This window comes from Saccostrea echinata, unplaced genomic scaffold (genome assembly GCF_033153115.1).
Source record: "Saccostrea echinata isolate AGI-Se365-2 ecotype Australia unplaced genomic scaffold, CSIRO_AGI_Sech_v1 ptg000025l, whole genome shotgun sequence".
NCBI classification, from domain to species: domain Eukaryota; kingdom Metazoa; phylum Mollusca; class Bivalvia; order Ostreida; family Ostreidae; genus Saccostrea; species Saccostrea echinata.
In genome coordinates this window covers 4,994,821-5,017,952 of record NW_026889774.1, presented here as the reverse complement: position 1 = coordinate 5,017,952, position 23,132 = coordinate 4,994,821, and the positions used below count along the sequence as shown (strand labels likewise).

Sequence of the window (23,132 nt, the reverse complement as noted above, 5' to 3'; positions counted from 1 at the left end):
GGAAAGGCAAGATAAGGTAAAGTATATCTTATTTGCATAAAGAGTTTTCGCTAATTGGTCTAAAAAGTCGTTTTGAAGGGATGGGGCACACAAAAAAAAAATTTTTCAAGGAAGCTTCCGATATAAGAAGAAAGTACTTGTACAAGCTCTATCAGAAATTATCAATCAGCTTTCCTATTAATTCTGCATCAGAATATGAACAATATAATATGAATAAAACTTTAATATCCAAGGTTAATGGATATAAGCACTGTTTTAAAGATTTTATTTGTTTCAATAAGTTTATCGAAAAAAATAGACTTCTAAACTTGACCATAATGCAAGTAAATATTGCTTTGACGTAATAAAAATTTATTAAAGATGCCATGGTTGTTAAAATTAATTTAATGAGCTGTTAATAAATCATCATTAGATATATTTAAAAGAGTGAAATTACATAAAACCTAACATAATAATGATAATGTCAACGATTGTTAGATAATACTTAGTATGATAACGTGTAATTCAAATATAATACAAATAAAAAGAAGTTTCTTCACAATTGTACAAGTATGGCATGTCAACGTTGCAATATTCGGTCTTTTCCATTTATATTGTATAATTTTCCATTTGTATTCTATAGTTTTTCCAATTTCATTGTATAATTTACCACTGTATTGTATAATCCTTATTTGTATTAATCTACATTTTTCGTGTTCTATAATTTTTCACTGTATTTATAATTTTCGCTATGCTTTGTAAAATTTTCCATTTGTACAATCCACATCGAATCACTCGTCTGTAAATGATACTTTTAATGAACGTGGTTTATTCTCTTTCGATTATTTTAATTTATTGCTGAGTAACATACATATATAATTACCGGTAGTGAGCATATCAAAAATCGATTACACAAGTGATTTAAGGCTAGGTATGGGTCAATCGCAACTTCTCGGGCCTTTCCGACAAGCGCAAAACAACCTCGAATCCCCCTTTTCATAAACATTGAAACAAATGTAAGGAGATCTCTTGTGTTAGAGAATGGAGCTTAACTTCATTAAATGTAAAGATGTTACCAAAAATACTGTATGTATATTTAAAAAAGCGGGCTTCATATTTTAGCGGCTTTGGCGCGGACAACGATGCGCTAATTCATGAATACCGCTAAGAAATCATATATTAATACAATATACGGCGCGTTGGTGTGAATGCGCCAACAACTCAATACCCAGTGATTGCGCTAAATTTTAAATACGCCAATTTATGTGCACGTACAGTATACTACAGAAGGGACACTCAACTCAGTCTCTCCTATACTTTTATAAACAGAAGGGTAATTCAGAAGGGTAATACACTTGCGTAGTAAAAAGACAGCATAAATCATTTACAAAATAAATCATTTCCTTGGATACATGTACATGTATTTAGAAAATATTCTAGTACTTACTCAGAGGTTACATGTACATGTAATTGTGTTATATTACGGAATCTCAAGCATAGGCTTGACATTTTTATAAACACCCATTACATGTAGCCAAAATATAACTTGTGAATAGTTGAAATGTAAAATATATATGTTATTTACAAAATGTAATAAAGTTGATATAGTAAATAAGATGTTTTTCACCGTTTATTTACATTTTAATTTTTTTTTAATTCAAACTCCACTAACAGAAAAAATTCTTGTACTTTAATCCATATAAACTTCCTTAATTTAGAGATGTGGTACTTGCTCATCGCCTTATTTTTGGGATCTTCTGTTAGCGTCCGAGGACAACAGCAACTGCCATGTAGCGTAAGTGAAAAATTTTGTATGATCTCTTTTCATAGTCCTATTGTCAATATGTGCAGAAAAAATTGACTGCCAAATTATTTTTTTAGTCCACAAGTGTATTTTCTCTGCAACAAATTTTGTATCGTACATTTTCTATATTGAAACTTATGTACGATATTTATTTCTATAGTTTTTATGTCCACCGGGTCATAGCTGTGTGAATAATGTGTGTCGAGTAGACGATGGTAAGTAACTTAATCAATCGCTAAATTACCTCCTTGCGTTAGGACATTGCTTACTTGCTTACAGTAATTTTTTTTTTTGGTTGTAACATCTGAAAAACTGTTGGTAAAAACAATATATTGTCTACTTAGTTATTTCGATGGTTCATATCAGATATTGAAGAAATTCTAAATCAAGCAATTCTCGATTAGCTTTCAGTGAAAAAAAACAAAACTGGGAACCTTTATCTAGAGAATTGAAATGTTTTATTGAAGAATTTTATTATTTTAACCTTGTACTGATTTCTTTTCTTAAAAAACTAACTTGTTACTTCTTTCAATACTGAAAACATAGGATGTTAGCGTTTCAGTGTAATACTCAAACACACTCTTCAGTAATATTGAACAAAACTTTTCTAAAATCATCGACCTTCTTTACCCTTGTACTTCTCAGATTGGTATACATTTTGTGTGGATATAATGCTCATATAACGAATTCAACGAAATACGACATAAATTTTCTTCATTCTAGGCATTTGAAAAAAGGTATTTAAGTGAAATTTATTTTCTCTGATGGATGTTATAAAATTTAGAAAGAAATGGTTATAATGTATAGATATTTCACTTTTAGAGAATCCCTTGTCTTAATCAACGGTAAAGGTGTATAAACGGAAGGTGTATATGATGTATGCACTATGTTTAAAAATTTCAAAATAGGAAAATTATAAAGGTAATTTGTTTTTTTTAAATGCATACAGCTACATGTAAATAACATCATTATTATAAAATATGAAGATAACCATCTGTCATCATTCTCAAAAGTCTGTTTAATAATACAAATAAAGAACAGAACCAACGCAGACCTCTGAAAACAGAGAAGGGATCAGGTGCCATGGAGGAGTAGGCATCCATGATCAATCAGACACATCCGCCGTGTACTACGATGTTATGATTGGTTAAAGGGAAAAATCCGTAGACAATTTAATGTAAAAAAAAAATGGCCTAACAATTTGTATGAAAGACGTTAGTCAACATTCGACTTTACGACAAATTGTACTTTCAAGCAAGGTCATTGTTTAGTCCGTAGAATGTGCGAAATTTTGACTTTAAGATTCTTTATGATAATACTGTTTTTACAGAATTTTTTAATACGATTAACAATCCAAACAACACAAAATCGTAAAATTGTGAGCAGAAGTGAACATTACAATATTTATTTGTTCTACGATTGCAAAAGAGGTATTCTGCAGGCATGTTTTTAAACTATCTTAGGATTAAGATATGTCTGAGAATGGACTTACGGCATACTAGTATAGACCTATTAGTCTAAAGTAGGCCAACGAAGCTATACTATATAAGGTGATAAAGACTTAACTTAAGACTTCCTAATCTTTGTCCTAACTTTAGGACGAAGACAATCTTTATCTAAATTAAGACATATATCTTAGTTTGTTCAAGAAGCGCTGGTGCCTGCAAAACAAATTTGACATATGGAGGTTTGCAATGTTTGCGTAATAAACCCAATATTTCAGATAAAAATCATTTGCTTTCATGAATTCTATTTAATTTAGTAATCATGGAGTTGTGTCACTTTATTTGTATACAAGTATTTTACAAATAGAATTCGAGATTGTAATAGTTGTATTATACATGCAATATGTATCGGAGTAAAAACGATCTGAAGAAGTTATATCTACCCGTAAGAAATGAGTATAAAATCACTGTCATTCATTATTATCTTTTTTGGGGGAGGGGGGTGGGTGGGGGGGGTATAGGAAGATGTAATTCCATACAAAGATGTTTAATAGAACTCGAGAATCCTCCACCTTCCTACATATCCTTTTATGACACTCTCCCTCCTCCAGTTCCTTTGATGTTTTTTTTATCTGCCAGAACAGTAGATACATAATATTATTTTTTTAAAAAAGATTATGATTCAATGTTTCTCTCTCTCTGGCTTTTGCTACTATCGAAACCTGTCACTTGTATCGTAATAGTAGCATTTGTTTGAGAATTTTTCAGTCTTATGAGACGCCATCACTTGCCGGTGGAGAGCTACAAATTCAGACTTGTACTCAACACATACAGCCTTTGAGCAGTGAGGGATCTTTTTCGTGCAATACCTATTGCGATATTATGGGTTTTATCCTTTCTTGCATGAAATTTTAGTCATTGTAGTTATGCGTTCTTCGAGTTACGTAAATTTAGAGTTAAGCATTAAGCTCAAATTTTCTTTGCTTATGATCATGCATCATTTTAAGAAACAGTCGAATTGTACATTATATTTAAAGTTTGACTCGTAACAAACCATAACAAAACGTTAAAAATTAATACTATTATGACTTTTCAAAAATAAACATGTTTACGTTTTCAATTTAAAACCTACTTAAAATTTTACCCTGAAAGCTTGGCTGAAAGTGTGTGTATTTTAATCATAAATAAGACGTCTTTTTAAAAAGCAATAACGTTAAATCAATTTTTTGTATTAAAAAAAACAGAGGGAATATGATTATCAATTGACAAAGTAGTATTTAATTACCTTTTTAAATGTAATAGCATGAAATTAAGTTTCTTCATTTAAGCATTGAATTCTTATTTTTTGGGTGCTTCGGTCCTACAACGCACATGACCATGCCGACAAATTGAATACCGCACGTTAGCGCGATAACGCAAATGAACATTGCGAGAAAAAACCAAATTAAAGGGTTTTTATCAAGTATCTAAGTTTCTTTAAAATGAAACACTATTATATTCTTGAAACATATAATTATCGTTTAATTATGAAATAATTTTGAAAACTACACCTATGACGTCACAGCAATGGCGCGTAACATCAGCGATCAAAATAAGCATATTGAGAAATTCAAACTTTGAATCGCTGAAAATCAAAAATTTTCTAACAAAGAATTTTAAATATATGATTTAAAATAACATGTAAACTTTGTCATATCAAAAAATTTCGAGACGTGATAAAAACCTTTTAATCTTAAACGGACAGTTGTTGTATTTTACATTAATTTAACAGGGTAGTTTTTTTTTTTATTAAACTGAGTCAAAATCTAGGTGTTCCTAGATATTGAAAATGCGTATAGTTCCTACTGTGTATTCTACCGTATGTTGACAAGGTTTCGCGTATGTTACAGAGATGTCAACGTCGTAGATTTCTAATGGATTTCATAAAGAAAATTACACTGAATGTAAATATTTTTGTATGATACAAATTTTAAGAAACAATAGAACTGACAACATCCAATATCTACACTGACGAAATCCTGCTCCTATCTGTTATATGGGAACAAAATATAAAGTTGGAGAAGTTTTTTTTTCATTTTTAATTATAAATATTTATCTGCAATTTATTATACACGCAGAAAAAAAATTTAACTGTTGGTTATTGTGTTATTGCAACTTAAGGATGGTATTTGCTTAAGAGGGCAGTCCTGCTTTTCGGCGATTTTATTTTCGAAACCTGTCTGCTTTCTGCGACTTCTTCACATTGATTTTCCGTGATTGATCTTTACTATATGTTATGTGTTATTTCCTTATTTTAATTATCCTTTCTGCGATTTTTAAATGGCCACGATTAGCGCTTAGCATCAAACGGTTGGCGATATACCAGTATTTCCCCCGAAGATTTCTGCTCATTAGTGAGTACTATCTCATTTTGTGATCAAATTTGAAGGAATTTCACATTTTACACTGATCTGATTTGGAAATTGTTCATACAGAAACAAACCCTGGAAACAAATGTATTATACGGAAGCCCATTAGTGCCAACCTCTATATATAAAGGAAAAGCAATACATGTATATAAAAGCAAACCTCGATATATAAAGGAAATGCCAAATATAAAAAAAAAATCTCGATATATATATAAAGGAAATGCGAAATGTATAAACAAAACCTCTAAATATACGAAGGAAATGCGAAATATATAAACAAAACCTCGATATATATAAAGAAAATGTGATATATATATAAACAAAACCTGGATATATATAAAGTAAATGCGAAATATATAAACAAAACCTGGATATATATATTAAGAGAAATGCGATATATATAAAGAAAAAATTTTCCACTGTGTGACCTGTTATACAGTACTCATGTATTACTTTCCCAGAATCATCAAAATAGTGCTGTTTAATAGTGTTAATTTCTTTATACATGCATGCATATATCAATGAACTGTAATTGTAAAATTAATTAATATAATGCACTTAATTGAGTAGATGAGCATTTAATTATATATATTCATGAAATAAGTATAATGTGTATCGTATTTTCTGTGTATCTATTGACTTTACATGTATTTTGATTAATTACGTTTTTACAACCTACGTACCTTGTGTCCTGTTTTACCAAAACTTAGCCGTACTACCTTTGGTTTCACAACCGAGAATTTATGAAAATAATGATCAACGTATAAAGTCTTAACAAGTTCAGTTTTTTTTAATGTCCTAATTCAAATTTATTTACATTTATTATAAAAATAATATACTAGTATGCCCATTGATTGTAAAAAAGGAATCGAAATCAGAATGGGAGAGAGGGGAGAGATCAATGAAGGTGCTCGTCCCCCTCCCCCTTCATTTGAATGTGAGGGAAGATCGGAATTTGAGAGAAGGCGACAGGTACAATTACTGTTATAATTTTAGGGTATTTGGTGTGAAAGAAATATCAAGTATTAGGGAATTAATGAATTAATGAAAAGAAATGAGTTAGTGCACACTTACATAATTAAAGTGCGGATTATTGTTCCACGTTGTAAATTAAATCGATTTTAAATTCTCCATGCATCACGTAAAAACATAGTAAAACGTTAACGAACTTATAAAAATGATAACACACACTTGCATTTTTGCATTGAATTATATTTCGATTGAAAAGACCCCCAACATTTAGTGCTATGGAATATACATACTGAGCAAAAAAGTCTCTTTAGTGTAATTCTGTCCCACACGTTTGAACTGTAAGAAGAACAGCAGTTTATTAATCCCCTACCGGTGAAACCGGAGGGGACTATAGGTTTCCTCTGAGTCTGTCCGTCCGTCTGTCTGTCTAGCTGTCCGTCTGTCTAGCTGTCCCTCTGTCTGTCAGTATGCCCCACTTGATTTTTCGCACTTTTTTCTAAATGCTTGCAGATATTGAACTGATTTTTGATATGTAAGTGTATATTAATGAGTTACAGATCAAGTTTGCATTAAGTTCTGCTTCAAAGATTTTTGACGGAATTACAGCATTTTTAAATTTAAACGGGAACCAGATTACACTAGCCGGTAGGGGACTAGTATTGCTACTGCAATACTCTCAGAATGCTTGTTAGCTTTAGTTTTAATCATCATAATTATTTAGATACACAAATAAAGAAAACATAATACACTAATACCATCCTGAAACTGAGCCACTCCAAATGATTGCACTCAAAACATTAGATCGGCGATGGAAATTTTTCTCTTTACATATATCGATGTTTTGTTTATATATTTCGGATTTCTTTATATATATATATATATATATATATATATATATATATATATATATATATATATATATATATATATATATATATATATATATATATATATATATCTCGAGGTTTTGTTTATATATTTCGAGTTTCCTTTATATATATCGAGGTTTTGTTTTTATATTTCGCATTTCCTTTATATATCGAGGTTTGCTTTTATATATTGCTTTTCCTTTATACATATACAGGTTGGCACTTATGGGCTTCCGTAGTATTATATACGATAGATTTACGTAAAGAATGTCTTATGTTTTAAGGAATGGTATTGTGTCTTACCGATGGAGCGTAGGTAAAATATGCAAAGCCACAATTACAACCGATGCAAAAGTAATGACAGTGTTAAGCAAGAGGAACAGACTTTACCTGGCTAACGGAATTGAAGAGATACATGTTAAAATAAGTCGCAAAAAAAAAATAATCGCGGAAAAGCAGGATTTGTTTAGCTGAAAAGCAGTATCGAATCGCGGAAAAGTGGAACTGCACTTCAGAGTAATATTCTAAACTTATTCAACATCCATGATTTATTTTAGTAATAATCTGCAACTCATTTCTAATTAAAAATGTTATAATACAATGATAAATGAGATGTTTTTTTCTTTCATTTTAGGAGATCGGCAACCTTGTTCTCCGGTAAGTCTTATTTTAAATACATACTTTAAAGAAGAAGTGAAACGTTGATCACCATTATATATATATATATATATATATATATATATATATATATATATATATATATATATATATATATATATATATATATATATATATATCAAAACGCATTGTATATTATTTTTATTCACTTATTTGATTCTTTATTGAACAGTTTAATCCGTGCCCTAATCCATGGGATGTATGTCGAAATGGTAAATGTGTTTCAGGTAAGGGAAACAATTTTACTGTTTAAATATTAGAAGTATTGATAAAATTTACAGATTTATCGTCAAAAAACCCATTCTAAATATGCATTCAAAGCAACAAAAAGTGCTATTCAATATAAAGTATGAGTCAAATTTTATCTCAATTTCAGTTGAAAGCGATCCTTTAACAGTTTATTGAAACACGCAATATTTCATGATTGTATTTTTTTCTAGTACTTAGTGGTTTCCAATTTTGCACGATTAACAGCTTAAATGCAACTATTGGCATGTTATAAACTTAGTTTTCATAGATCGTTTTTTGAATTGAATACCAATCCATACTAATACGTTAAAAATACTATAATGACTTTCAAAATAATCATGATTACATTTTCAAGTTTAAAAGCAACTTAAAATTTTACCCTAAAAGCTTTGCTGAAAGTGTGTGTATTTTAATCATAATTAGACATCTTAAAGGGGGAGGAAATAAGCACCGCCCTCAAATTTACATGGTCTGTGAACCCCTGTCAATCAGATGAAATTGAGCCTGGGATTGGATACTGAAAATTGATTGACATTTTGTTACCAGCCTTTGTGAATATCTTATATACCTTGGCTGGGGATCGTACCGATCATTGAACTAACATTCAGTCTTTTGATGCCTACCGCATATATAACATCGGGATAAAGAAGGAACCAGAGCTAATATTTTATTTTTATTTTATGATTAAGAAATGAGCTATATATATAATAAGTCTGTCAAATAATTAAATAAATAAAAAGAAAAATCAGTCATCTCTATTTACATTGTAATTAAGAAGGCGGGGGAGAGGGGGGGTCATTTCGAGATACAATCTATAATTCAGTATATTATCCATCCAAATTTACACGTACATCGACTTTACTTAAACAGAAAATACCGAACTTCATTAGAAGCATCATGTAATTTAATAAAATAATAAATAATTCCTTTTTATAATTATGATATAGACATTTTGTCCAAGTAAAAAATTATAAGACAAGTGTAATATTTCTTCGAGACATGGTGATGAAAGTTACGGTAAAATGACCAGTTTTAAATAGAAATAAGCAGTGTTATAAAAGCTGCCTTTGCATATACATGTTATGTTTAGAATTTTTTAGTTTACGGATCCTGAAGAAAAAAAGCAGGAGAACGAATGATTAAATTCCCGATTCGTCAACCTGTCGAAGAAACAGCACCTTGATGCAATGATCACTTTTACAAAACATGCGTTATGGGAAAACCACGTAGAAATTATATTAAGAAATATTTATTATATATTTTATACAATTTAGCCTTCAAACAGGATTTCTAAGTTTTAGAGACTTATTCAGGACCGCGCTTTTTTCTACTTTCGTTTTGAGAGTGAGACTTTTTCCCTCGGTGTCGCCAGCTTACAACCCAGGATTATAGAACATTTGAAATTTATTAACGCACAAAATAATACTAAAATTGTCTTCTTTATTCAAACATGTTTTGAAAAAAAGAATTGAACTACAGGAATCAATCTACAACATAAATTTGTCATGTTTTATTTCATAAATTTGACCATCAACATTTCGATTGGCCAACACGCGAAGTTTTACCAAGTCTTAGGAAAACATTTACAGGTAATATACAGGTAACATCCTGTGTATATAGGTAGGTATACACAACCCAGCCTGGTTCCCTCGGGGCTTCACAGCCGCTTCAATTAAGCTCCACCCCACACCAAACTTACCTGAGGAAAACCGACCGGTTGAAAACCTCGGCCTTTAAGCAGTAGCGTTAAATCCAACTTTTGTATATATATATATATATAAACAAAAAAAAGAAATACAGAGGAATATTAGATAGCTAGGTAGTATTTAATGACCTCTTTTAATACAAATAGCATCAAATTAAATTTCATTTTTATGATGCTTACAAATTTTAAGATACAATAGAATTGACAACATCAATTATCTACACCTACTAAATCCTTGCTTCTGTCTGTTATATAGGAGCAAAAATAATGTTGGAGAAGGTTTTACTGGAAAAGAAATGTTTTCTTTAGGGATAAAATTTTTACCAGTTCATGCCTTTATTGTCAATAATCAACGACTTTTTGCCATTTGTAATAGTTTTAATACAATGTTTAAGGAAACGTTTCTTCCATTTAAGGAGGTCAGAAAACTTGCTCCCAGGTAACTATTATTTTTAATTTATGCAAATTTCTGTTAATTACCGATTTTTAATTTTTTTTATCATAACTAAATGTTGGTGTTATTATAATATCTCTTAAAATGCTTCATAGAGTTTATATATTATTGCACTTTAGTGAGTTCCTCAATAAAAATTGATTTTTGTTTCAGTTTTCTCCATGCCGTGATCCACGAGATACGTGTCTAGCCGGAAGATGTGTTCGAAGTATGAATTACATTTATGTGACAAGTGATCTGGGTTTTATACTTTCCTGCTTTTATTTTAAATCATTGTGGTTATGAGTCATTTTTTTTCAAAACTGCGTCCCTTTAGAGTCCAGCATTAAGCTCGAATTTTCTTTGCTTATTTCTTTGACTCGTAACAACCATAACAAAACGGTAAAATACTTCAATGACTTTCCAATTAAACATGATTACGTTTTCAAAAAAAAAAAAGCTACTTAAAATTTTACCCTGAAAGCTTTGCTGAAAGTGTGTGTATTTTAATCATAAATTAGACATCTTTTTCAAAAGCAGTAGCGTTAAATCCAACGTTTGTATATATATATATATATATATATATATATATATATATATATATATATATATATATATATATATATATATATATATATATATATATAAACAAAAAACAAAAATAAATACAGAGGACGATGAATATTAAATAGCTAGGTAGCATTTAATGACCTCTTTTAATAAAAATAGCGTCAAATTTAAGTTTCTACATTTTTTATGATGCTTACAAATTTTAAGAAACAGTAGAATTGACAACATCCAGTATCTACACCTACTAAATCCTTGCTTCTGTCTGTTATATAGGAGCAAAAATAATATTAGAGAAGGTTTAACTAGAAAAGAAATGTTTTCTTTAGGGATTAAATTTTTACCAGTTCATGCCTTTATTGTCAATAATCAACGACTTTTTGCCATTTGTAATAGTTTAATACGATGTTTAATGAAACGTTTCTTCCATTTAAGGAGGTCAGGAAACTTGCTCCCAGGTAACTATTATTTTTAATTTATGCAAATTTCTGTTAATTACCGATTTTTATTTTTTTTTTATCATAACTAAATGTTGGTGTTATTATAATATCTCTTAAAATGCTTCATAGAGTTTATATATTATTGCACTTTAGCGAATTCCTCAATAAAAAATGATTTTTGTTTCAGTTTTCTCCATGCCGTGATCCACGAGATACGTGTCTAGCCGGAAGATGTGTTCGAAGTATGAATTACATTTATGTGACAAGTGATCTGGGTTTTTATACTTTCCTGCTTTTATTTTAAATCATTGTGGTTATGAGTCATTTTTTTCAAAACTGCGTCCCTTTCGAGTCCAGCATTAAGCTCGAAATTTCTTTGCTTATTTCTTTGACTCGTAACAACCATAACAAAACGGTAAAATACTACAATGACTTTCCAATTAAACATGATTACGTTTTCAAGTTAAAAAAGCTGCTTAAAATTTGACCCTGAAAGCTTTGCTGAAAATGTTTGTATTTTAATAATAAATTAGACATCTTTTTGAAAAGCAATAGTGTTAAATCAAATTTTTGTATAAAAACAGAGGGACGATGATTATCAATTGGCTAAGTAGCACTTAATAACCTTTTTGAATGTAATAGCATGAAATTAAGTTTCGGCATTTTTATGATGCTTACAAATTTAAATAATTAATAAAATTAACATCCAATATCTACACTTACGAAATTCTTGCTTGTTTGTTATATAGGAACAAAAATAATGTTGAAGAAGGTTTTCTTTTTTGGAAGAGAAAATATTTTCTTTAAGGATAAAATGTTTATCAGTTCATGCCTTTATTGACAATAATCAACAACGACTTATTGCCATTTGTAATAGTTCTAATACAATGTTTGATGAAGCGTTTCTTCCATTTAAGGAGGTCAGGACACTTGCTCCCAGGTAACTATTATTTTAAATTCTTTTTTTTTAAATTATTAAAATTTTATTTTAAATTCTATTTTTAACCATTTCTATTGATTAAAAAAAGTATTCAAATTTTGTCATAACTAAATGTTGGTTTATATATCTCATAGCGTGTATATATTATTGCAAATTTAGTGAGATCAACAATAAAAGATTGATTTTTGTTTCAGTATGATCCATGCCGTGATCCACGAGATACGTGTCTAGCCGGAAGATGTGTTCGAAGTATGAAATACAATTTAAAATTTCAAAATGCACTTTGAAGTATAGATAAAGTTTTCATATTTGTCATAAAAAAATCAATCTGTGATCATATTTATCTACAGGTAGGCTAAGGTGCACCCGGCAATGTATCTTTAATTGAAAGGATTTTTATAAAGTCCTCAAATTATGGAAAGGTAGGGTAAATTGAACACACCATGGTTGACTGGAATGTAAAACTTATCAAACACTGAAATATGAATTTGAGGTATTTGATTTTTAAAAGTGAATTGCGAGTAAAAGTTAGGTTTCCAGACGTAGAATTAAAACCAACTTCTTAAATTCACTGCTCAAAGGTCGTAAGTGCCGAGTACAGGTGTAAAATTGCAGTCCTCCACTAGATGGTTGTGACTTTTCAATATGAGTGAAAAATTATCGAAGTTTAAAAAGCAAATAATCAAACAAGTGAAAACATTTTACAAAAGATGATATTTGCATTGGAGTTTCATTGTAGTTTTCTTTATAATTCATGGCTCAATCATTAGTACTGCTTTGTGATTCGTTGCCACTTGCAATGTTTTAAAAACAATGATTAATTGGATGTTTTCCTCCATTTCAGGACATCAGCAGCAGACTTGTTCCTTGGTAACTGTTATTTTAAATTATATATTCTACTATTAATTCCAAAGAAGAAAATTTATTACAATTAATTTATGGTGCTATATAAAGAAAAATATTTACCATGTTATTCTCATTCAATGATATATGTTCTTTCTTAAAAAGTTGGAGCAATGCCCTGATCCACGAGATAAATGTCTAAATGGTAGATGTGTTAACGGTCCAGGTAAGAGATACATTGAATCTTTAAAAATGTTGTTAGAGGTATGAACAAAAATTATAGATTTACCACCAGCACACCGTTTTCTATATGAATACACAAATAACATTAAGTGCAAATCAATACAAATTATGTAATCTTTCTCGCACGACATACATTGTAATTTGAAATTAGAGAAATTATTTGAGCTATTGTATTTGGACACCTTTCCAGAAATCTTTGCACCTGCCAGTTATATATGAGTGAAATAAATGAGTTTTATTCTAAATTTATTTAGCAGTTCATGTTTTAATTATTAATATTAATCTGCAATTTATTATACACGTAGAAAAATTTTTACTGTTGGTTATTGTGTTATTGCAACTTGAGGATGATATATGCCAAAGAGGGCCGTCCTGCTTCTCCGCGATTTTATTTTCGCGACTTCTTCACACTGATTTTCCGAGATTGATCTTTACTATATGTTATGTGTTTTTTAAAATACATCCTTTCCTCAAGTTTTAAATGGCCATGTTTAGCGCTTAGCATCAACGGTTGGCGATATTTACTCGTATCCCCCCCCCCCCCCCCCCAAGAGTTCTGCTCGTTAGTGAGTACAAGCTCATTTTGTGATCTTTGAATGAATTTCACATTTTACACTGGTCGGATTTGGAAATTGTTCATACAGAAACAAATCGTGGAAACAAAAAATTAATGTATTATATAAGATAGATTTACGTAAAGAATGTCTTATGTTTTAATGAATGGCATTGTGTCTTACCGATGGAGCGTAGGTAAATATGCAAAGCCACAATTACAACCGATGCAAAAGTAATGACAGTGTTAAGCAAGAGGAACAGACTTTACCTGGCTAACGGAATTGAAGAGATACATATTAAAATAAGTCGCGGAAAAAAAAATAATAATCGCGGAAAAGCAGGATTCTTTTCCCTGAAAAGCAGTATCGAATCGAGGAAAAGTGGAACTGCACTTCAGAGTTATATTCTAAACTTATTTAACATTCATGATTCATTTTAATAATAATCTGCAACTCATTTCTAGTTAAAAATATTATTAATACAATCGTAAATGAGATGTTTTTTTTCTTACATCTTAGGAGATCACCAATTTTGTTCTCCGGTAAGTCTTATTTTTAATACATACTTTAAAATAAAACTAAAACTTTGATCACCATTATATATATATATATATATATATATATATATATATATATATATATATATATATATATATATATATATATATATATATATATAATAAAACACATTAAATATTATTTTTATTCACTTATTTGATTCTTTATTGAACAGTTAAATCCGTGCCCTAATCCACGAGATTTATGTCGAAATGGAAAATGTGTTTCAGGTAAGGGAAACAATTTATCTGTTAAAATATTAAAGTATTAACAAAAATTACAGATTAATCGTCAAAAAACCCATTCTTAATATGCATTCAAAGCAACAATAAGTGCTATTCAATATAAATCATGAGCCAAATTTTATCTCAATTTCATTTGAAAACGATCCTTTAACAATTAATTGAAACACGCAATATCTTAATGATTGTAATTTTTTTTTTCTAGTACTTGGTTGCTCCCAATTTTGTACGAATAACAGCTTAAATGCAGCTGTTTGAATGTTATAATTAAACTTAGTTTTCATAGAGCGTTTTTTGAATTGAATACCATTCCATACCAAAACGTTAAAAATACTATAATGACTTTCAAAAATAAACATGATTACGTTTTCAAGTTTAAAACAACTTAAAATTTTACCCTGAAAGCTTTGCTGAAAGTGTGTGTATTTTAATCATAAATAAGACATCTTTTTGAAAAGCAATAGCGTGAAATCAAACTTTGGTATAAAAACAGACAGAGGGACGATGAATATTAATTAGCTACATGTAAGTAGCATTTAATGGCCTCTTTTAGTAAAAATAGCATGAAATTAAGTTTCTACATTCTTGTACGATGCTACAAATTTTGAGAAACAATAGAACTGACAACATCCAATATCAACACTGACGAAATCCTTGCTCCTATCTGTTAAATGTATATAGGAACCAAAAAAATAACGTTGGAGAAGGTAGTTTGTGTTTTAATTCATAATATTTATCTGGAATTTATTATACACGTAGAAAAAAAAATTCTGTTGGTTATTGTAACTTAAGGATGGTATTTGCTTAAGAGGGCCGTCCTGCTTTTCCGCGATTTTATTTTCGCAACCTGTCTGCTTTCCGCGACTTCTTCACACTGATTTTCCGAGATTGATCTTTACTATATGTTGTGTGTTATTTCCCTTTTTTTTTTTTAAAGATATACACGTTATAACTTGCGTCAGTTAAAAATAAAGTTGGAAAATTATTTATTTTCTTTACCAAATACAGTTATGAAAATATTGTAAATTACACAATTGGAAATGAACGCATTATAAAGATCTCAAATCATAATTATTTATTATCCTACTAGGAAAGTAATGCTTCTATTTAAATTCATGCATCATGTGACACCGTCGCTACTTTTAGATTGATAAACAAAAATGGCGTCAAGAAAACGAGGTAGGCCGTTTGGTATACAAAATAATATATTTTGACATGGATGGCATACGTTTTATGCTTAAAGATACTTATCTTTGAAAAACACCAGTATTAGCCATCTACTCTGTAATGACAGATATTAACTTTTATTCAAAATCGTAGTCAAAATGCAATGTACCTCATTGTCTATGATTTCCCGCGGACATGCGTGTCTATATACTGTTTACGCACTTCCTTCATCAATATTCATGAACAGGCTAAATTCTTAATTGCAGATGTTGCTTAATTGTTTTGTAATTACAACGACTTATTTAATAAAACTTTGTGGAAAGTAATTATTTTTATTGCATATCATGTTTCTCAAATCATTTAATCATTTTGTTTCACATAAAAAATCGCGTTTATATTATAGCGTGAATATCTTTAAATACCTCCTTTCCGCGATTTCTAAATGGCCACGATTAGCGCTTAGCATCAAACGGATGGCGATAATTACCCCTATTTTCCCCGAAGAGTTCTGCTCATTAGTGAGTACTAGCTCATTTTGTGATCAAATTTGAATGAATTTCACATTTTACACTGATCGGATTTGGAAATTGTTCATACAGAAACAAATCCTGGAAACAAATGTATTCTATAAGATAGATTTACGTAAAGAATGGTCGAATGGATGTTTTAAGGAATGGTGTTATGTCTTACCGACGGAGCGTAGGTAAAATATGCAAAGCCACAATTACAACCGATGCAAAAGAAATGACCGTGTTAAGCAAGAGGAACAGACTTTACCTGACTAACGGAATTAAAGAGATACATGTTAAAATAAGTCGCGGGAAAAAAAATAAGAATAATCACGTAAAAGCAAGATTTTTTCGCTGACAAGCAGTTTCGAATCGCGGAAAACTGGAAATATGTTGTAAGTGCTAAAGCGATATCGATGTTCAATTTCAAAAAAGTTACGTGAAAACGTAGTAAATAACACACCTAATTGCATTGAAAAGAAGAATGTTTTTCAAAATTCTTGATATATGTTTTGTCTGTACCTTTGACCAAAATATGCATTCAATTAAATCACGAAAGCATATAAATTAAAAAAAAAGTTTTGTGACCTGTACGGTAAAATGTGTAATATTGATGAAAAAAATGAAGACAATTATCAAACTTTTTATTTTGTTTTCATAAATTTCAGGAGACTTCACAGAATGCTATACAGTGAGTTGAAATAACTGTTTTTTGTTGTTAAGTCAGTAACAGAGAATTTTCAGGAAATATTCCATTACATGCTGCACTAACTATATTGTATTTATTTTTCATTTAATAACATATTCAGTTGATGAACAATCTATACGTCATATATATTTAGCCTATTTTTTGATTATACCGTAAAAATTAAAACCCGGATAATCAAAATATTCTTCATGTCACAGGACCTACATTGTGGTATTGGACAAGCATGTTTTAATGGGAACTGTGAAATCCGTTTTACAGTAAGTTAGCTACTTTTATTCATAATTAATTAATAATATAGTGATTAATTGAACTTGCATATGAAGATAACTTTATGCATTATGCATTACTCCCTTCTTTAAAAAAAATTAGAGCTGAATTGGATTTTGCAAGAAAAATCTTTGAGATGTGTTTCATTTCAATCTAATCAATCTAATACAGTTTCAAGGAATACTTTTCACAAAATATTAATACATATAAGGTCACATTATTCACTCGGAGGATAGCTTGCTGTTTTATTTATATTCATTAGGTCAGAGAAGGGGTCACTTATATTCTTTATATGTCCTATAAAATAATTTCAAATTATTTTCCCGAAAATAAGGTTAATATTTCAAAATTGAACACATTTTCGTAATTAAATCTTATCTCTGAAACATTTCTATTAAGCTTTCTATCAAGGCGAGATAAAGCCTCTCGGGTTTTACAAGGAAGAGGATAGAACAAAGGAACTTTTAGCATGGTTTAAAAAAAAAAATCAATGCAGTGTAACTGGTATTCATTTAACCTGTAAGGCCCATAAACTCTTTTTTCCTACTCCTTTATAGCCAGATGGGTCAAATACTTTTTAAAGCTATTTCATGTGAGAATTTATACAAGAAAAGATTCTTGTTCTTAAAGAAAAACATATTAATATATTAGGACATTAGGTAATTTTAATAAATTACCTAATGTCCTTGAAAGTATTGCTATATGTATTATGTCTTTTAGAAATACATTTTGTAAAATGGTCTTAATATTAATTTCCAAACTATAATTATTCCAGATTGGTTGATTAGACGGACTCAAAACTCACTAGACACGGAACGAAAAGAATGAGAGACAGAACAAAATCTATGTCTTGAAAAAAATAAACAATGTTTGACGCATTCTAACTCGTTTTGCAGAACATTTATTTGTATTTATCTCGAAAACGAAAAAAAAAAAACTGTTGCAAATGCAAAGCAAAACAAGAGACAGCCCTTCAAAACTAAATTTTACGAATTATGAGTACAATTTTCATTCGGGACGGATGTTGTTAACTTCGGAGTTTGTAAAACAGATGAAGCAGATCTAAAAATTTTCCTCAAAAGGAGTAATCCATTGCTGTGTATGTGTATTAATTAGTAATACGTGCATTGACGTGGGTTGATCGAAAAAATATATTTCATATTTCTTTTTCCGAGATAAAAATACAAATGTTAAAAAAATGATTTCTGCATATATAAAGCTATTGGTCCATCGATAGACGTGGTTAAAAAAAATCACTTGCTGTGTGAGAGTAACAGAAAGGAAAGAAGTGGTCGGGGCTTGGATCGACTACATGAATTTATGGAATCATGTAAATGAAATATGGAGATACCGAATAGTTATCAAGCCTAAAATCTGTAGACAATTCAATGTGTAAATATTGGCCCTACAATTTGTATGAAAAATATCAATCAATCAACATTCGACTTAACGGTAGATTGTATTTACTAACAAGGTCATTGTATATCGACCATAGAATTTGCGAAATGTTGACGCTTTATCAGGTTGGGCACAATTAACTTCATTAGTCATTGTTTGTTTGTTTGAAGTTTAACGTTCCTCTCGAGAATTTTTCACTCATATGGAGACGCCACCACTTGCCGGTGGAGAGCTGCAAATTTTGTCCTATACTTAGGCACTTACGGCCATTGAGCAGTGAGGGATCTAATGCGACACGGGACCTCAGTTTATACGGTCTCATCCGAAGGACCGGTTTCCACGTCCCACAGTGGGATTCGAACCCGTAACGTAAGGATCAATTCCTTACGCCGCGACTCTAGAGCAGATGCTCTAACCACTGCGCCACGCGGGCGATGAAAAAGGAACGCAACTGTCAGTAATCCTAAAATATTTGAATTTTTCATCTAATGATTTTCAAAAATGAATACAGTTAGGTAAAACTCGATTTAAAAACATCAGAGATTTGATAACATGTTAATGATTATCTTTTAACGTTAGAAAGTAACACATGACTGTTAAAACACCCCCACCCCGGCAATTCAATTACAGCGTGCAAGACTGCCATGCACAATTGCAGCCTGATTTCTACGATGCAATAGGTTTCTCAATCTCGAGATCCGAGCGAAAGGAATATTCATTGCCATTTTTAAATGCCCGTTTTTCAGATGATGAGGTCGAATTTTCTCTAGCCTAGCGCAGTGAAGTAACGATTGGACTTCCGGTCCAAGGACTGTCATTCATGATGATGATACGTAAGAGCATGTTGAGGCGTGATGTAGTGCATATTTGCATCTGCAACTCTCAATCAACTTTATTTTGAGATTTTCCAACTAGAGCAATGGAAATTGTTGTGGCCTTCAACTCGACATTTAGATATATCGATGACGTATTGTCAATTAACAATAGTTATTTCCATTCTTATGTCGACACGATATATTCCAGTGAGCTTGAAATAAAAGATACCACAGATTCTGATATATCTGTTTCATATTTGGATATTTTACTAGAAAAAGACGTTAATGGTAATCTAACAACCAAGCTATAAGATAAACTTGATGACTTAAACATTTCAATCGTCAACTTCCCTTACTTATGCAGCAATACACCTTCATCACCTGCATATGGGGTTTATATCTCTCAGTTGATTCGATACGCAAGAGCATGTTCTTCGTATGAACAATTTCTAAAAAGAGTTAAGTTATTGACAAAGAAGTTGATGAAGCAAAAATATAAGCAGTCTCGTTTAAAGTCGTCATTTAGTAAGCTCTATCGTCGATACAATGGCCTTGTTAGCAAATACAATTTATCATTAAGTCAAATGCTGACTGACGTTTTCATACTAATTGTTAGGGCATTATGTACATACTGAAATGTCGACGGATTTTTCAGTTATTTCCCGATCATGACAAGGAGCACACGGCGAGTGGGACCGGTCGGCAGGGGTTGCTCACTCCTCCATGGCACCTGATCCCGACTCTGATGTTTTAGAGGTCCTGCTCCAAAATTTGTATTGTTTAATGGACTTTTGAGCTTGAATACTGTTCGTTATCCCCATATATTTCATTATACATGTGCGTCTTTAAAGCAAAAGTGTTATCATATAAATGGGAATGCTCTTCAGTTAAACTTGATTGGTAAAAGAAATATGACGTTTCGCGGTAAAAAAAAATTATGCAAAGACAGAGGAGACTTCTCGACACTTGGGGTATGTGTTTTTTTTTTCTTTAAGAACGACTTTTATTATTTTAAAGGTTGTTTGAAGGGTAAGTGCTTCGGATGCGATCCCATCTCACCCCTTTAAAAATCATTGAAAGTATGTGTTTGAAACAAAGAGCTAGGTTCACTTTATGCATGAAATGGCCCCGTAGATATACCAATTTTGTGACTAACATTTAATGTTCCATTTTAAACATCAAGATAAAGTAGAGATTTATTGCTTTCATTTCCTATTAAAAATTTTCTCCTTAAAGCCAAGGTCTTGGAAAACGCTTCATGCAATTGCAATGGTCTTGAATTTTAAAGAAAACAAGTATATTTGAGTACTTTCACAGAAGAGAAATAATATGAGCGACCCTCTGATCTAAAAATAAAACATGTTTTGTAATCGTCAGAAATAGTTCTATCATAAATAGTTGCATATTTTTGATCAGAGGTGGCGCTCTATATTAAATATCGGACTTAAATAATAAATAAGAACATTTAATTTCGATAATCAAAAAAAACGTATCTCTATGGTCTGATAAGTGTGTAAAACAAAATTTAAATTCTGGTCCTGTATTATTTTTCCGATAGGCTGTGATCTATTATAAGAATAATTATAAAACGTCCGTATTATTCTGAAATAATGAGCTTACTTGCACATAAAGTAAGTTCACTAGTAATAAAAATGATCTGCCTTGTTACTTACATAAACAACTTTATTCAATTGTTTCAAATAAAAATGTTTCAATTAATCAAAAATCCAGAGAAGTGCGAGTGATAGCTTCCTCCCGCAATGCGTTGAAACCCACTTCCTGTGGTTCTGACGTGCAGGTTTACTTTGTCCCCTTTTGAAAGTTCCAGTAACGTATTTTCTGATCTTTTGATCCATATACCTTGAGTTCCGATAAACAAGTACCCGGATAATTTGCCATTCTTCATGATATCTATCCTTACGTAGTCCTGGCCGTTTGCGGGGGATGGGGTTGGAATACTTACAGTGACCACGAAGAAGTATGACCCGGATACCGGGGCGGTAAAGATACCAGTATTTCTGTTGTAAGCTCCCCCCTTATTGGTTAGAACTTGGTCAAAAATAAGAGTTCCTCCGACGATTGGTTTTATATCGCGTGAAGCAGTAGCCATGAATGAGATTTGATGAGCTAAAATGGCAGAATCGTCATCCAGAGTTATTCAAAAACATTAGTGATATGCATATGATAGAAAACAAAAATCAGCTAAAGATTAAAACAAACTTACTTGGTTTGTTTTGTGATAGATTAGTGGGTCCAGCTTTTGACTCCAAGAGCGTTATCTTTTCATTAATACACATATTATATCCGGTAAGGTGACGTTCACAAGAGTCGCTCTGGCGCCATACCGTCACTACAAAAGCAAAGTAAGTGCTTAGAGATAGTGTGATCTGAAACATTTTTTTGCCGATAAAATGAATTTTAAAAAAGCTCTGTCAATTATATATACATATATGTCTGACATCGGTTATTTATCATAATGATGACTTTTTACGTTTAAATATCGAAACGTGATACCCAGAGCACCATATTCCACAAATCCCCAGAGGTTACAAACTACATCACATGTAGGCATAACACGATTTTTAAAAAAAAGTTTACAAAAACAGTCTGAATAGCGATGTCATGATTTAAAATCTCTGAAACAAACATTCCCTTATTTCAGCGCCACACTCCCATTGAAATACAGTTCGTAGCAAATTGCAGTCATTGCTCGGTCATTTATTTACAACGAAATTTACCAATTAAAAATGTTTGTTATCAGTTTATTTTATTTGAATCTGTAATTATGACTTATGATATGGGTCACCATAAATCATTGGGTATTTCAAATAAAACAAAGAGGGTCCCTTTCACCATAGCGATTGATCACACTAATGCGGGAATATACAGAGTGTATTTTATATAGGTAATTGGTAGCACAGTGTTAACGATTTATTTGTTAAAATAAACTGCTTCCAAACATCTTTGCAAGGTTGCAAAAAATGATGTTAATTTCATTTTCTAGAGTAACGGAAATGTGCATGAATGTAATAATACGTAACAGGTGTGCACACAAAAGTTTTTGGTCTTCTTACAAATTACAAGACTATCTTGTTCATGTGTACGTCTTTTATTCAGAGATGAACTTTGTTATACGGTTTCGGAGAACATATTTTGATTAAATGTAGGTCCGTAGACAGCAGTTTAAGTTTAAAAAGGGTAAGTGGTCACAAACGAACTATAAAGTTAGAAATTCTTCGACAAGCCAAAAAGGGAAAAAGTCTGATGAGTTAAACTGTGTAAAAGTTAACTCAAAATATGAAAACGTTTATAAAAGATGAGAGTAGCCGTACTCAATG

General features: G+C 30.9%; 2 protein-coding genes across 2 annotated transcripts; one reads left to right on the top strand and one right to left on the bottom strand.

Moving 5' to 3' along the window:
• Positions 1 to 1,699: 1,699 nt before the first annotated feature.
• On the top strand, positions 1,700 to 18,465 carry LOC133192513 (latent-transforming growth factor beta-binding protein 2-like). Its single transcript, XM_061328509.1, has 17 exons — positions 1,700 to 1,774; positions 1,944 to 1,998; positions 8,112 to 8,134; positions 8,328 to 8,382; positions 10,526 to 10,548; positions 10,717 to 10,771; positions 11,545 to 11,567; positions 11,737 to 11,791; positions 12,467 to 12,489; positions 12,684 to 12,738; positions 13,334 to 13,359; positions 13,498 to 13,558; positions 14,649 to 14,671; positions 14,863 to 14,917; positions 17,274 to 17,296; positions 17,512 to 17,571; positions 18,357 to 18,465. Exons 1-17 carry the CDS (start codon positions 1,700 to 1,702, stop codon positions 18,363 to 18,365), a joined length of 699 nt encoding a protein of 232 aa, XP_061184493.1. The 3' UTR covers positions 18,366 to 18,465.
• A 2,991-nt stretch (positions 18,466 to 21,456) lies between these two features.
• On the bottom strand, positions 21,457 to 22,181 carry LOC133191910 (cerebellin-3-like). The gene is made up of 2 exons (XM_061327664.1): positions 22,019 to 22,181; positions 21,457 to 21,921 (listed from the first exon to the last, which is right to left on the bottom strand). Exons 1-2 carry the CDS (start codon positions 22,089 to 22,091, stop codon positions 21,506 to 21,508), a joined length of 489 nt encoding a protein of 162 aa, XP_061183648.1. The 5' UTR covers positions 22,092 to 22,181; the 3' UTR covers positions 21,457 to 21,505.
• Positions 22,182 to 23,132: the final 951 nt, after the last annotated feature.